Raw genomic sequence first — 15,773 nt, 5'->3', positions numbered from 1 at the left:
TGCATAATGTACCTTGCCCATCACAATGTACAGAATGTACCCTGCCCAACGTGATCTGCAGAATGTACCTTGCCCATCATGAGGTACAGGATGTACCTTGCCCATCACAATGTACACAATGTACCCTGCCCAATGTGATCTACAGAATGTATCCTGGCCATCACGATGTGCAGAATGTACCCTGCCCAACAAGACATCATATTGTTTAGAATATATCCTGCTTATCACATTGTACTGAATGTTCCCTGCCTATTAGATTGTAAAGAATGGACCTTGCTTATGACATTTTACAGAATGTACCTTGCCCATTACATTGCACAGGATGTGCCCTGCCAATCACTTTCTATAAAATGTACCCTGCCAATCCCATTGTACAGAATGTACCCTGCCAATCACATTGTATAGAATGTACCCTACCCATCAAAATGTATAGATTGGACCCTGCATCTATCCTGCCAAACACATTGTATTTATTGTATCCTTTCTCTCACATTGTAAGTTGTGTATCCTACCTATCAAATTGTACAGACTGTACCCTGCCCATTACAATGTACCTTGCTCATTGTGTAGAATGTTACCTGTTCATGGTATAGCATGCATAACGTACTTTGCTTTTCTCAAATGAAGACTTCACATCACACTGCATAAACAACAAACACAGTACAAATAATCTGTTCCTCACATGGTAAGGATTGAGACTGAGGGAAGCTGCCAACTGATTAGAACAACAGTGTGTCCTAAAACATTTTTATTTCTGCACAAATATTCATTTATTTTACCTAAAGGCACCTTTGTCTCCATAATAAGCCTCCATATCGCTGGGAGAACATCTTGTATTGGCTTTGGAGTTCTTGGGGTCACCAATGCACAGTTTACAGAGGTTGGATTTAGTATCTGATCCAGGAGCACAGCTTTCACCAAAGAAGGAATCTGCCCAGTATTAACACAGTATAAGCCATAAACCAAATCAGGCAGTCAGTTCCTAAACTTAACATTGGACCCTGGCAGTAATGAGTGCTGGTAATGCCAATATGTCTGCCTCTGTCTAAGCTTCTAACCTCTATATTCCATAGATAGCTTTCAGCTATAACTGGTGGCATGCAAGAGTCTGATATGATGTACTGGCTATGTAGCTCACTGCTCATCTGTAAAACAGGCCTTCTGCAGCCTTGTGTATTTCTTTGGTCACTGAACCACTCGGTAAAACCTAATGCTTACTTGTGCCTTATCCCGTGTCTATTCTTCATGGGCAGAAGAATAAAAGTTAGTTAAAACCTTTATTGGGTGACTGCCATATGTGAGGATTAGTTAAAGTGTTACTAAACCCATGACTAAACCCATGATTTATTATCTGCAAAAGCTTTTGAGTTGCTGAACTTTAAATAGACTGCATAGACTAAATGTTGTAACTAGCTAAACAAATACATAAATAATTGTAAAATAGGTTAAGGTGTTACGAAACCCAGGACACTGTATTCACTATATCTGGTCTGCCACAGTATACAGAACATGGAAATGCAATTATTTTAGTAAATATAAACTGCCAAATCAATTTCTCAAAAGCAGTTAGAGCAGTCTTGTGACTTCAGCTGAGCACTGGTTAAAACTTGTAGGAGGAGTTTTCTTTCTGCTCTAGGAGAATGTGAAACCTCTGACCCCCTGTCTGGGCAGTGCTGATTGGCCCTGTGCTGATCACATGCACTCTCCCAAGTAAAAAAAAAAACCTCTCTAGCAATGCACACCAAACTGAGCATGAGCATGTTACTATGGATTCAGTCTGTATCAGGTGGTCATTTCAACAAAAGGAGGGGCAGAGAAGAAAGGATCAAACAGCCTTTTTACACAATGCAGAGGATTAACCCCTTAGGTTCCAAGTGAGTATAAGAAGCATGCTTTACTGCATATACAGACTGATTTTACTGTTGGGGGTTTAGTAACACTTTTTATGCGTTTTTGTTCTGTAGAGGCATTTTGCACATCTCACATGTGCAGAATGAAAAAAATATTTTCGTTTTGTTTTGGATCAATTTGTTAAGTTACTAATTTTGTTTTGTTGCATTCATAGTTTAATTCAGATTTGTTTAATATCTTTTATTCGTTTTTTACCCATTTTTTTATATTTTATTTTATTCTATTCTGTTCTATTAGTTTGGTTTTGTTTCGTTTATTCCTTTTTGACCTATAATCATTCTATTCTGTTCTTTTCTATTATATTCTACTCTATTATATTTTATTTGGTTTCTTTTCTATTCTATTTTATTGCATTCTATTCTTTTTGAAATATGTATTTGGGAAGACGGCTATATGCTTTCTATTTAATTCTTTTCCATTCTATTTGAAATTCGAATTTCAAAATTCAAAATCCAAAAGACAGTTATATTTATTCTATTCTATTTTTCTCTGTTCAAATTTTTTCTATTCTATTCTATTATTTTCTATTCTTTTCTATTCTGTTGTATTTTTTTTATTCTATTGTATTCTGTTCTATTCTTTTATTTTCTATTCTATTCTGCTTTATTCTATTCTTTTTTAAAATAGAATTGTGGAAGACAGCTATATTCATATACACACAGTCTTTAAAAGAAATTAGAAATAGTCAGCAATATGGTTTTTGAATTTGTTTTCAAATTCAATTCAGTTTTCAAATTTGGATAATTTGTTATTGCGATGAAATTTTGTTTCATTATTTCGGATTCGTTTACATTTTTTCTGTTGTAATTCAAAAATTTAGATAAATCCAAATCTCATCTGAATTTCGATTTCTGACAAAACGAACCGCTCATGTCTACTAATATCAACATATATCTATATCTGAGCTGTACTCACCAATGTCACAGTTGTCGTTCTGCCTCCTAATAAGACCAACTGGGACAACCCATCCAGTAATATCACCAACAGCAGTATGGCAGGCCTTCATGCCCTTAAGGTTGTTCCAGTTGATGTCTTTGTTGCTTTTTTTTACCAAGGCTACAGCACGCGTTGTCCCAAAATCTAAACCAAAAGGAATAATAATAATTATATTGAATCATATGTGTACCTAGATTAAATATTTTGTGCAAGTGTAAAATACATATGCCCTCGACGCTTACCAACAATGCAGTTTAATAATAATAATAATACTTTTTTTTAACATTAAAATAACAAAACATATCTACTTGCCTGCTCTGTGCAATGGTTTTGCACAGAGCAGCCATGATCCTCCACTTCTAGGGTCCCCCGCTGGTGCTCCTGGCCCCTTCAGTCGGTACCCCTATGGGAAGCCATTTTCCATGGGGGTTCATTCCCAAGCTGCCCTGTCTGCATCCATTGACTCAGAACAGGTGGCTCGGCCCCATCCCCTGTTGCTGCTGCATTAAGGTGAAAAACCTTAATGCTTTAGAACCACTTTAACATCGTAGCTAGATTTGCAGTAGTTATAGATGTTTTTCTCCTGTTTGGAAGCTTTGGCCCCTACCTGTGGCACAAGGAGGGTAAAAGTATTCCCTGCAATGCTGAGCTGTAGTGACCATTTTGGAGAAGACCACAAATATTGCTAAGCTATGGAGTGTTTTCAACCCTGGGGGTAGCAATTTTGGGTGAGCCAATATGTATGGCTGGTGATTGGCTGAAGGAGGACACAGAGGAAAGGGATATGGACTGCTGCAGATTGTGGGAAGGACAGAGCCTGTAGGGAGCAACTATAACTTGTGAGATACAGTGAGGAACAGAAGTATTTGAACACCCTGCGATTTTGCAAGTTCTCCCACTTAGAAATCATGGAGGGGTCTGAAATTCACATTGTAGGTGCATTCCCACTATGAGAGACAGAATATTAAAAAAAATTCAGGAAATCACATTGTATGATTTTTAAAGAATTTATTTGTCTTGCACTGCTGAACATAAGTATTTGAACACCTATGAAACAGCAAGAATTCTGGCTCTCAAAGACCTGTGACTATGCCTTTAAAAAGTCCACCTCTACTCCACTCATTAATCTAACTTAGTAGCACCTGTCTGAGCTCTTTAAAGACACCTGTCCACCCCACAGTCAGTCAGACGCCAACTACTACCATGGGCAAGACCAAAGAGCTGTCAAAAGACACCAGAGACAAAATTGTGGACCTCCACAAGGCTGGAAAGGGCTACGGGGCAATTGCCAAGCAGCTTGGTGAAAATAGATCAACTGTTGGAGCAATTGTTAGAAAATGGAAGAGGCTAAAGACGACTGTCAGTCTCCCTCGGACTGGGGCTCCATGCAAGATCTCACCTCATGGGGTATCACTGATGATAAGAAAGGTGAGGAATCAGCCCAGAACTACAAGGGAGAAGCTGGTCAATGACATGAAGAGAGCTGGGACCACAGTTTCAAAGGTCACTGTCGTTCGAACACTATGCCGTCATGGTTTCAAACCATGCATAGCACGGAAGGTTCCCCTGCTCAAGTCATCACATGTCCAGGCCCGTATGAAGTTTGCCAATGACCATCTAGATGATCCAGAGGAGGCATGGGAGAAAGTCATGTGGTCAGATGAGACCAAAGTAGAACTTTGTGGTCTAAACTTCACTCGTCGTGTTTGGATGAATAAGAAGGATGAGTTGCATCCCAAGAACACAATCCCTACTGTGAAGCATGGGGGTGGTAACATCATGCTTTGGGGGTGCTTTTCTGCGAAGGGGAAAGGACGACTGCACTGTATTAAGGAAAGGATGAATGGGGCCATTTATTGTGAGATTTTGAGCAACAGCCTCCTTCCCCCACTCAGAGCATTGAAGATGGGTCATGGCTGGGTCTTCCAACATGACAACGACCCAAACCACACAGCCAGGATAACCAAGGAGTGGCTCCGTAAGAAGCATATCAAGGTTCTGGAGTGGCCTAGCCAGTCTCCAGACCTAAATCCAATAGAACATCTTTGGAGGGAGCTGAAACTCCATGTTGCTCAGCAACACCCCTGAAACCTAACAGATCTAGAGGAGAACTGCATGGAGGAGTGGGCCAAAATCCCTGTTGCAGTGTGTGCAAACCTGGTCAAGAACTACAGGAAACGTTTGACCTCTGTAATTGCAAACAAAGGCTTCTGTACCAAATATTAACACTGATTTTCTCAGGTGTTCAAATACTTATGTTCAGCAGTGCAAGACAAATAAATTCTTTAAAAATCATACAATGTGATTTCCTGATTTTTTTTTTAAATTCTGTCTCTCAGAGTGGGAATGCACCTCCAATGTGAATTTCAGACCCCTCCATGATTTCTAAGTGGGAGAACTTGCAAAATCGCAGGGTGTTCAAATACTTCTGTTCCTCACTGTACATAGTTTCCAGACAGCCTAAACCTTTGTTTTCAGATTGGAGGATGGACAACATATCCTAGCATTAAAAAGTAAAAATAAAGTGAGCGCTAGATGGAAGAGCTGCTATGCGCCAATAAGTACCAAAAAACTTAAAAAGACATATAAAAGAAAAGGGCGCAGCGCTAAAACACAATATAATTAAACCATATACATATAGAATGGTGACAAAGTGCAAAAAACTGTGCATAAGAATGGTGATAGTCCTTTAAACATCATAAATGGTGACTGGCAAAGCGAGTGTCTTCCGGTGATCAGAGTGACTGAATCATGCACTCACCAGATGCATAATTCAAATATGCATATAGATGGTATCCCGATATCCATACGCAGTTGTCTCATAAACGGATTTGGTCATCATCCAAGCGCAGCAGTCCATCCAAAGGATCCTCTTATAAATCGTGTGTTGCCACACTAGGACACCCCTCAGCTGTCCCCTAAGAGACTCTGCAAGTTTTTGGACTCTTCACCGCATAGTCTATGACCCGCTTGACACCGACCAGAGCCCGCAGCGCTCTGGACTATCACCATTCTTATGCACAGTTTTTTGCACTTTGTCACCATTCTATATGTATATGGTTTAATTATATTGTGTTTTAGCGCTGCGCCCTTTTCTTTTATATCCTAGCATTACCTCTCTGTGGAGAGAAATGTTTGTTTTCAGGCTTGAGGGGAATGTGTTGAGCACATTGTGGATGATGGACAGAACCTTTCACCCTTGCATCACAGGGACACAGAGATGTGGGATAGCAGATATCTCCTGGTAAATGAGAATTCCACTGTCACTGACCAGTGCTGCCATCTGCTGTTAGGGAGAATGCCACTGTCACTGACAATTGCTATCTCCTGATCATTGGGGTGAATGCCCCTGCTGATTGCTGAGCCCATGAAGTAAAACAGTTGGTGAGAAGAAGCTGGGAAAACTCCATAGTTTCCATTTAACCACTAGCCTACCGGGCACTTATACCCCCTTATTTACCAGGCCAATTTTCAGCTTTCAGCGCTGTTGCACTTTGATTGACAATTGCGCGGTCATGCAAGATTGTACCCATATGAAATTTTTATCATTTTTTTCTCACAAATAGAGCTTTCGTTTGGTGGTATTTAATTGCTGCTGGGCACTTTACTTTTTGACCTATAAACAAAAAATGCCAAAAATTTTGAAAAAAAAAAAGTTTTTGTTTCCATTATAACATTTTTCAAACAGGTAATTTTTCTCCTTCACTGATGTGCGTTGATGAGGCAGCACTGATGGGCACTGATAGGTGGCACTGATAGGCAGCATTGATAGGCAGCACTAATGAGGTGGCACGGATAGGTGGCACTGATAGGCAGCACTAATGAGGTGTCACGGATAGGTGGCACTGATATGCGGCACTGATTGGTGGCACTGATAGGCGACACTGATAATGGGTACTGATAGACAGCACTGATAGGTGGCACTGACTGGCATCACTGCTGGACACTGACTGGCGGCAATGCTGGGCACTGACTGGCACAACCGCTGGGCACTGACTGGTGGCACTGACTGGCAGCACTGCTGGGCTGCACTGATGGGCACTGGTGGGTGTCACTGGTGTGCTCAGGTGGGTGGCACTGGTGGGCACAGGTGGGTGGGCACAGGTGGGTGGCACTACTGGGCACGGGTAGGTGGCACTTCTGGGCACAGGTGGTGACACTGCTGGGTGGCACAGGTGGGGGCACTGCTGGGCACAGGTGGGTGCACTGCTGGGCACAGGTGGGCGCACTGATGGGCACATGTGGGCGCACTGCTGGGCACAGGTGGGCAGATTTTGTGGGTGGCACTGCTGGGCACCGATCATCAGGGCACTGATGATCAGTGCCCTGATGATCGGTGCCGATCCCTGCTCTGACAACTGCCGGTTCTCGGCAGTACTTTCCTCACGATTTGACAGCGTGAGGAAAGTGCAGCCGAGAACCGGCATTTGCATTTCCCTGTGATCAGCGTGTCATTGGACACGGCTGATCACGTGGTAAAAGGCCACTGTGATTAGCCTTTTACCACGTCACGTGATCAGCTGTGTCCGTAGGACACAGCGATCACGGAGATCGTCGGGTGCGCGCCCCCGGGGGCGTGCAGGAGAGCGCGTTCTGGGAAGATGTCATATGATGTCCACCCAGAACTGGCCGGCCGCAGTGCAGCCGTCATTCGGCTATCTGCGGTCGGCAAGAAGTTAAAGAGGAAAAGTATTATTTGCTTGTAACACAGTGTAGTCACCTATAACCTGGTTAAGAAAAACTCATCTTAAAGCAATCCAATGCCAGATTTGGGCCCCAACATGCTGGCCAGCAGGGAGAGGGGTTTCTATAGGCTGACAGACTGTTGCTATAACAGTATAGAGTTTAGGGGTCATCCTCTAGACCATTAGCTTACTACCAACTGTACAGTATATTCTAATTGCTACCGTCTATCTACCTCTCACCTGGCCTATAGTAAACAGACGGCCGAGCGTGAGCTTTCTAAATCTGGGTGGATGTCATATGGGGTCACACTGCGGCAATATCTGTCATCCTCTGTGTCCACTGGACATATCAGAAGATACGTCATTGTACTGGGCCAGCCCTGGTACCATGCGATTGCTGTGACCAATCACAGTGATCACATGACAGTTGTATACAATGAATGGCTTTCATTCATAGTCATCCATTGTGTACTGTTGTGATTGTCTCTGTGATTGGTCACAGCAATCACATGGTACAAACAGGACCAATCACAGCACATCTGTACCATGCAATAGCTCTGGCCAATCACAGCTATTACGGTAATATATAATGGCAATGAACGGATACCAGTCATAAAAATGATTGCTTATAACAGTGGTTATTACTGTTAAAAGCAATGATAGTGTTAAAAAAATTTTTCAATTTTTAACATGTTTTTACAATTTTTTTTAGGAGCCTGTTGGGGGCTTTGATGAAATATCAGGGGGGCTAAACAGACCCAAAGAAAGGGACTGAGGCCAGAGATTTCCCAGTCCCTTTCTCTGCAGCCTCAGCTGCTTTACATAATGATTGAATGAAAAGTTCTCTGTGCTGAGTGGCTTCCCATTCATTCACAAACCGAAGCATAGTAAACACATTTTACTATGTTTCAGATATGAATGTGCACAGTCACTGATCGGTACCAAATAAAATAAGACTAATCAAATTAAGTACAATAAAAAAGGAAAAAAAAACAGACATGATTCATATGCGATGATTCAATTGAGCCAATTGGAAATAAACAACACATGGTGGTGTATTTATAAAAAAGATTTGAGTCAGTTGTCCTGTGAAACTATACGTACAATTGTTTATGGGGCAAAATCGTAGGTTATAAGACTTTTTTTTCCAGATTGAACATGAAAAAAACTGCATTATATCCACTAGATGACAATCACAGTAAATAAGTGTTTATGTACTATAATCATAAGTGTCATCTAGTTGCCATAATGCAGCAATTATCTGATTCACTTTATTCAGGATGAATAGCTCTGCAATTTTTTTTAATTCATCCCCAAGGTGTAGAGTGTTTTATGCATATAATATATAATAATCTCATTGTTAATCATACGACATTATAAATAAAGGGAATAAGAAACATGCATAGCAAAGTATAAGTATGCATGGGATTCTAGTAATTCATAAACAAATGCTGTTTGCTTATTAAATAAATTATTTATCTAAATTAATTCTAAAGAATTGTGAAGGCAAAATTCAGCTACTAGTGGATGTGTAAGGATAAAGCATCTTACAGCCAAAATCCAGCAATGATTGAAGTATGGGTACATGGCACACCTGAAGGTATTTGCCTTTACCAAGATGTCTGAAATTGTCAGACTCAAAGCTATTGCTGTAGCCCCTAGAGGAGGTCAGTGGAATTACAGCTTCCACGTAGGATTATATCCTAACAATAGTACAACCCCTGGCAAAAAGTATGGAATCACCAATCTTGGAAAATGTTCATTCAATTGTTTAATTGTGTAGAAAGAAAAACAATCACAGACTTGCCTCAAAACTATTTTCATTTAACATTCCAACCTTCTGGTTTTAAGAAACACTTAAAAAAATTAAAAATAAAGAAAACTGTAGTCAATTGCAACTGTTTTTGCAGATCAAGCCGAGGAAAAAATATAGAATCACTCAATTCTGAGGAAAATATTATGGAATCACCATGTACTTTGCAGTTCTAAAACAAACATCTGCATCAGATTACATCTGCTAATTGGTCTGAAGTTAAAAAAAAGAGTGCTTGCACACCTTGGTGAGCTGTTGTACCAAGCTGATTGACAGGAATCATGGCTCCACCACGAGAGATGTCAATTGAAACAAAGGAGGGGATTATAAAACCTCTTCAAGAAGGTAAATCATCACAGAATGTTGCAAAAGATATTGGTTGTTCCCACTCAGCTGTGTCTAAAATCTAGACCAAGTACAAATCAAATGGGAAGGTTGTAAAACAGAAGCGTACTGGTAGACCAAGGAAGACATCAAAGTGTTAAGATAGAAAACTTAAAGCAGTATGCCTCAAAAACAGAAAATGCACAACAAAACAAATGAGAAACAAATGGGCAGAAACTGGAGTTAATGTCTGTGACCAAACTATAAGACATCACCTAAAGGAAATGGGATTTACATACAGAAAAGCCAAACAAAAACCATCATTAACACCTAAACAGAAAAAAAACAAGGTTACAGTGGGCTAAAGAAAAACAATTATGGACTGTGGATGACTGGATGATATTCAGTGATGAATCACACATCTGCATTGGGCAGGGTGATGATGCTGGAATTTTTGTTTGGTGTCATTCCAATAATATGCATAAAGACAACTTCCTTAAGAAAACATGCAATTTTCCACAATCATTGATGATATAGGGTTGTATGTCAGGTAAAGGTATGGGGGAGATGATGGTCATTAAATCTTCAATAAAGTTTATAATGGAGTTTTTGGACACTTTTCTTTTTTCCATAAGTTGAAAGGATGTTTGGCAATGAGAATGATAATGCATCTTGCCATAGGGCAAAAGCCGTAAAACTTTTCCTTCAAGAAAGACATATAGGCCCTGATTTATTAAGAATTGAGTCTACCAGCAGATGCTGAACATTCAGGCAGACTCAATTCAATCAATCAAGACTTGTCAGTCTTCAGAAAGGCACCCAGCAAGCTGATTAAAAAGAGTCTACTTTCGACTCTTTCCTGTTCGTAAATATGTAATGACGTTGTGCACATTTCTAGATGCAATGCCGGATATGTTCGCTAGGTGGCGCACAACCATGGGCTTTGTGCCTTTGGCGTTTATCTGTTTGCATATGAGAATACTTATAATTTAAAATAAAAATCACACCTATATTATAATTTTATTTTTTTTTATTGCCGACCTTTATTTTTAGATTCAGCTGTCAAAATATATATTATCTAGACCTTCGAAATATGTAAAACCATTACAGAAATAATTATAAAGGATAAGAAACAAAAACAGAATCAATAGAACTAAGGAAATCAAATTAGAATACATAAAGACATGCCAAGCTACAAATACTGCTGTTTGTTAAACACAGTAGACGCGATCGAGTGATGACTTGCAGAGGACTCCACACAGAGATTTACTATTAAACAGCGTCTAAAAAGAAAGCAACCATGGCAGACGGCTAAAATGTGTTCTGCACATGCTCATTTCTATCCCTGCATAGACGCTGGAAAAGTGTCTAGTTCTTGACTGTCATGAATTCCCTTAAAAAAATATTTTTTACCCATTGAAAAAATATTTTGAAATGTAAGATATTGTTTAAAGTGAAGTCCCGATATTTGCGAAAGCAAATTTCAATGTGAACATGTCTCTGCAGTGAATTTTCGTGGTGTTAGACGTGCTTCTAGCACGTCTGCTTTCTTAGACTGATTCCTGGATTGTGCCTGGTTAGTAAATTCGATTTTGAGTCTACTTGTTAGACTCTCTTTAGTAAATGTCTTTGCAGTCTAAAAGTAGACGGACTCTATTGAAAAGCAGACGTTAGTCCACAGAAATGTATCTAGGCACATTAGTAAATCAGGGCCATAATGTCAGTGGCATGACCTGCAAATAGTATGGACCTCAATCCAATTGAAAATCTATAGTGGAAATGAAAGAAAATGGTCCATGCTCCAACCTACAAAGCTGATCTGGCAACTGCAATAGGAGAAAGTTGGAGCCGGATTGATGAAGAATACTGTTTGTCGATGGTTAAATCCATGCCTCAGAGAATTCAAGCTGTTATAAAAGCCAGAGATGGTGCAACAAACTACTAGTGGTGTACTGTAGTGTTTTGTTTCATTATTTCATAATATTTTCATCAGAATTGTGTGATTCCATATTTTTGCTTGATCTGCAAAAACAATTGCAACTGACTTCAGTTTTATTTTTTTTAAAGCGTTTCTTAAAGCCAGAAGGTTAAAATGTTAAATGAAAACGGTTTTGAGGCATGTCTGTGATTATTTTTTTTTTTACACAATTAAACAATTGAATATTTTCCAAGAGTGGCGATTCCATACCTTTTACTAAGGGTTGTACTACTTTTTTGGTGCCTTTTAAAAATGTTCCCACTTCTACACTTCTTACCCCTTTAATACTTTTTACATCCCCGATCTATCCCAATAAACTAAGTTTTAGAAATGTACAGTATAAAGTGAGTTTTCCAGTATAGTATCCATGTATACATATCCACGTATAAGAAGGCCTGTACATGATATAATTACTTTTGGGCAATTATGAAGGAAAGAAAACTGTTATTGATAATGAATATCACAGCTCTTTAAATTGTTCAAAATAAAGTAGCATGCCATTATTAATACCTTTTATTTGTGTTCCAGGGGTTTTACAAGGACCAAAATCATCTGCAAAAGTAAGAACACACTACATCAGACTTAAGGGCAATGTGCAAATGAATAACTAAAATTTATACAGTCTACTGCAGGGCTCTCCAAACTTTTCAGTTCCAGAGCCACATTGTATATTTTACAAATATTTTGTGTGCAGAAAAAAAATCTGTATTATAAATGAATTAATACATTTTAAATGAATGAGAAAAATATACTCCAAGAAATAACTTCACTTCAGAAACCCCCATCACATCAGAATTCCCAGTTTCACATAAGTCACCCCTTCACATCAGAAGCCCCCTATTACATCAAAGTGCCCTCTTTCCTTGTCAGAGTCCCCCCTTCTGTATCAGAGTTCCCCTTCTGCATCAAAGCCCCTCCTTTTTTAGCATCCCACAACTCATTTTGTATACACAGAGGACATGAGAACAGCCTGGTGTACACGTAACTACACATAGTAAATATATTCCCCTAAATCCACCTCAGTTATGCTGCCCGAATCACTGTAATAGTTACCATGCTATAAAGGACTGGACAAATTCCATGGCTTTTCAGGCATAGTCAAAGTATCCTGAGAAAATGTTAAGATCCATAGTTTCTAACTCACGCTTTACAATGAATGACAGTTCCTATAGCAGACAGAGTGGTCTGATAGCATACAACGCAAAAGGCAGAACCCACTGGCCTTGTAAAGCCAGTATGTATATTAATTAAAAACAGTGCATAAAAATATACACTCTACAAGATGAATAAATGTCCCAAGAAACACATTTTCTAATATCCGCATACAGCAGTGAATACATTTTTGGGGTCCCACCCTATTCCCAAGTCATATTTGAACATGGCTAGTTAATTTGCCATGGACAGATGATGACACAGTTCTTTATGACCACATATATCCACATGCTATGAAACAGAGAATGTGGAAATAACAAGAAGTAGTATTTTGTTGCTTCTCTTTGTGCATGTCCACAAACAGAAGATTTGGTCATCATAAGAAAAGTGTAGGCACTGTAGTATAACCTCCCTATGCAGATGGCACCTGGAGGACAGGAGAAATGCACATTCCTCTTAGGCCTCCGCATGTGTCATCAGGTGGATGTCATGTTTACCCTTAATGCAAGTGGTCAGCCTCTATAGCTAGCATCTGTGTTCTTCACCTATAGCAGCCCCCTTTCCCATAAGGCAAGCAGGCCTACCAGTACTTGGTTGCCCTCAGGACTTATACACAATGCTATAGTGCCTGGCCACCACGCAGGGGCAGGTGCAAACTGGGCAAAGCAAACAAGTACTTGTGGTTGGCAGACAGGCAGAGTGGTTCAATGACAGTCCAGGTACAAAGCAGGTAAGGTTACAAAGCAGGTAAGGTTCAGAGAACAGTCAGGGACAGATCCGTAGTCAAAAGGCAGGCAGAGTTCAGAGAGTAGTTGACATCCAATCCGAGGTCATCAAAGGATTTGAAACAGCAGGGCAGACAAATGGGGAGCAGCACGTGTTACTAACGCAATATTACAAGCATGAGACTGCAGGCTTGGCTGGCTTAAATCAGGTTTGCTCTCCACCCAGTGACCGGTCACATTAATCACCTTGCAGGTAGACAGGAATGGAGAATGTATCACAGTCAAAACCAGGATGCTGAAATGAGACCAGCAGCTGTGATGGTTCAGGAGCGCTAGATGTTCCTGACAATGGGCTGCTGTCCTATTGGAAGCGGCCACCCAGATGACCCCCATGGCCATCTTTAGTGAGAGCAATGCTTGTAAAATGCTCTGGCTCACTGCAGTCGGCACGCATTTTGCATATTTTTAGATCAGGCCAGGAACCCGATGGGAAGGAAGAGTGTGCCTTGTGTAGAGCAGAGGTTCCAGAAGAGGAGGGACAGCACAGGGACTGTCATCAGAGCTACTGTAGGGAACCTTTCCCCTACTACTCCTTTGCTGCTGCTGTTTCTGTATGTTAAAACATTTTTGACAATATATTTCCTGTATTTCAACCACTGTGTGTGGTGTTCCTTCCCTCCAGGATGCCTACCTCCCAGCCCCACTGCAACCTACAAATGTGTAGATAAAAGAAAGTCCAATCCCATTGCCTCCTGTCATTCAGACTTAAAGTGTTTCTAAACCGAGGACCGTGGATTCACTCTATCTGGTTTCCCACAGTATACAGAACATGGAAATGTTAAATATTAACTGATAAATACCTTTTCTAATCAGCAGATAGAGCAGTCTTGTGACTTTAACCAGTGTCCAGTCAAGCACTGGTTAACGCTTTTAGGAGGAGTATTCATTATGCTCTAGGACAGGGGTCTCCAAACTTTATAAATGAAGGGCCAGTTTACTGTTTACTTTAGGGGGGCTGGACTGTGGCCAGTGAGAGAAGAAAATGTCCTGGCATCAGTGGCATCAAAGTAAACAATGCCTCATCATTGGTATTAAGGGAAAATATAGTGCCCCATCATTGGTATCAATGGGAGTAATAGTTTCCCATTGTTGGCATCAGTGGGAGGAATAGTGTCCCATTGTTGGCAATGATGGGGCAGTATTCCTCCCATTGAAACCAATGATGGGGCACTATTCCCCCCACTGATACCAATAATGGAGTATTAATCCTCCCACTGAAAACAGTGATGTGGCACGATTCCTCCCACTAACACCAATGATGGGGCTCTGTTCCCCCCAACGCAGTACTTGTTTTGACTTTTATCAGATGTCTTCAGGGCAGTTACATGAATTGCAGGGTTCCCTTCCTCTTCCTTGATGCTGGGCAGTTCTCAATGATGCTCACCATGTTGCTAACCAGTGTTCTCTGCATCATTGTACTGTGATAGCAGGGTGTTGTGGTGACACATCCTCAGAGTCCGGGTCCATGACACCCTGCACACCAGCAGGTTAGTTAAATGGTACCGGGAGTCATTCAACCTGGTAAAGGGCCAGTCCTGGATCACAGAAAGGCTGAATCTATGAAGGACTCCTGAAAAAGTGAGAGCTGCATTTTTGGTATGGAATTGCTGGGCTATCTATTTAAAAATATATCAAAATGTTGGGGCTTTAAGCTCTTCTCAGAAAGTATTATATTTTTTGACTCATTTTTTTCATGAGCTAACCAATAATTTGTCAATATTGACATCGTAATGATGTGGTAGTGTATTTACTAAACCTTTATCTTTTGTTCTTACCTTTATTGTGGTATTCTTCTACTGCTGGCAGCAGTCCGCAGATCAAAGCCTCATACATGTATTGTGGCTCAAGTTTCACTGCATCAGCTTCACCTTTCTTAAAAAACAAGAGACAATAAATTAGAACAACTGACACATAATAAACCTGGGAAAACTTCAGGAAAAATTCAAAACAATAAACTGATAGAAGATTCACTTACAGTATTTACCATATCTAAAATTTTATATAAATGCAAAGCAACTAATTTTATTGAGCTCCCCACAGGGCTTCTAATTGGGACTGCAGCTTCTTGTCACATGATTCTTTGATGTGCAGAGGTAAGTGCTCAGAACCAGGGAACACTCTGGTCAACAAATTTGTAAGTTTGGATTCAGTGATTTTCAGAGAATAGTCAGTGTATGTGCATACAGTAT

At 40.3% G+C, this 15,773-nt stretch overlaps 1 protein-coding gene across 1 annotated transcript in view; it reads right to left on the bottom strand.

Annotated features, from left to right (window-relative positions):
• LOC149467710 (uncharacterized) overlaps positions 1–15,773 on the bottom strand; it is a 249,499-nt gene that overhangs the window by 16,254 nt on the left and 217,472 nt on the right. Inside the window, exons 24-27 of the mRNA XM_089671215.1 lie at positions 15,360–15,456; positions 12,158–12,199; positions 2,827–2,991; positions 780–930 (exon numbers count right to left, since the gene is read on the bottom strand). Of these exons, the coding sequence (XP_089527341.1) occupies positions 780–930; positions 2,827–2,991; positions 12,158–12,199; positions 15,360–15,456 (455 nt within the window). The remainder of the gene's footprint in view (positions 1–779; positions 931–2,826; positions 2,992–12,157; positions 12,200–15,359; positions 15,457–15,773) is intronic.

The sequence above is a fragment of the Staurois parvus genome, unplaced genomic scaffold, assembly GCF_062004578.1.
Source record: "Staurois parvus isolate SC_StPar_1 unplaced genomic scaffold, SC_StPar_1.0 ptg000102l, whole genome shotgun sequence".
Lineage (NCBI taxonomy): Eukaryota > Metazoa > Chordata > Amphibia > Anura > Ranidae > Staurois > Staurois parvus.
Note: the sequence above shows the minus strand (reverse complement) of the source record. Positions and strands in the feature narration are given on the sequence as shown.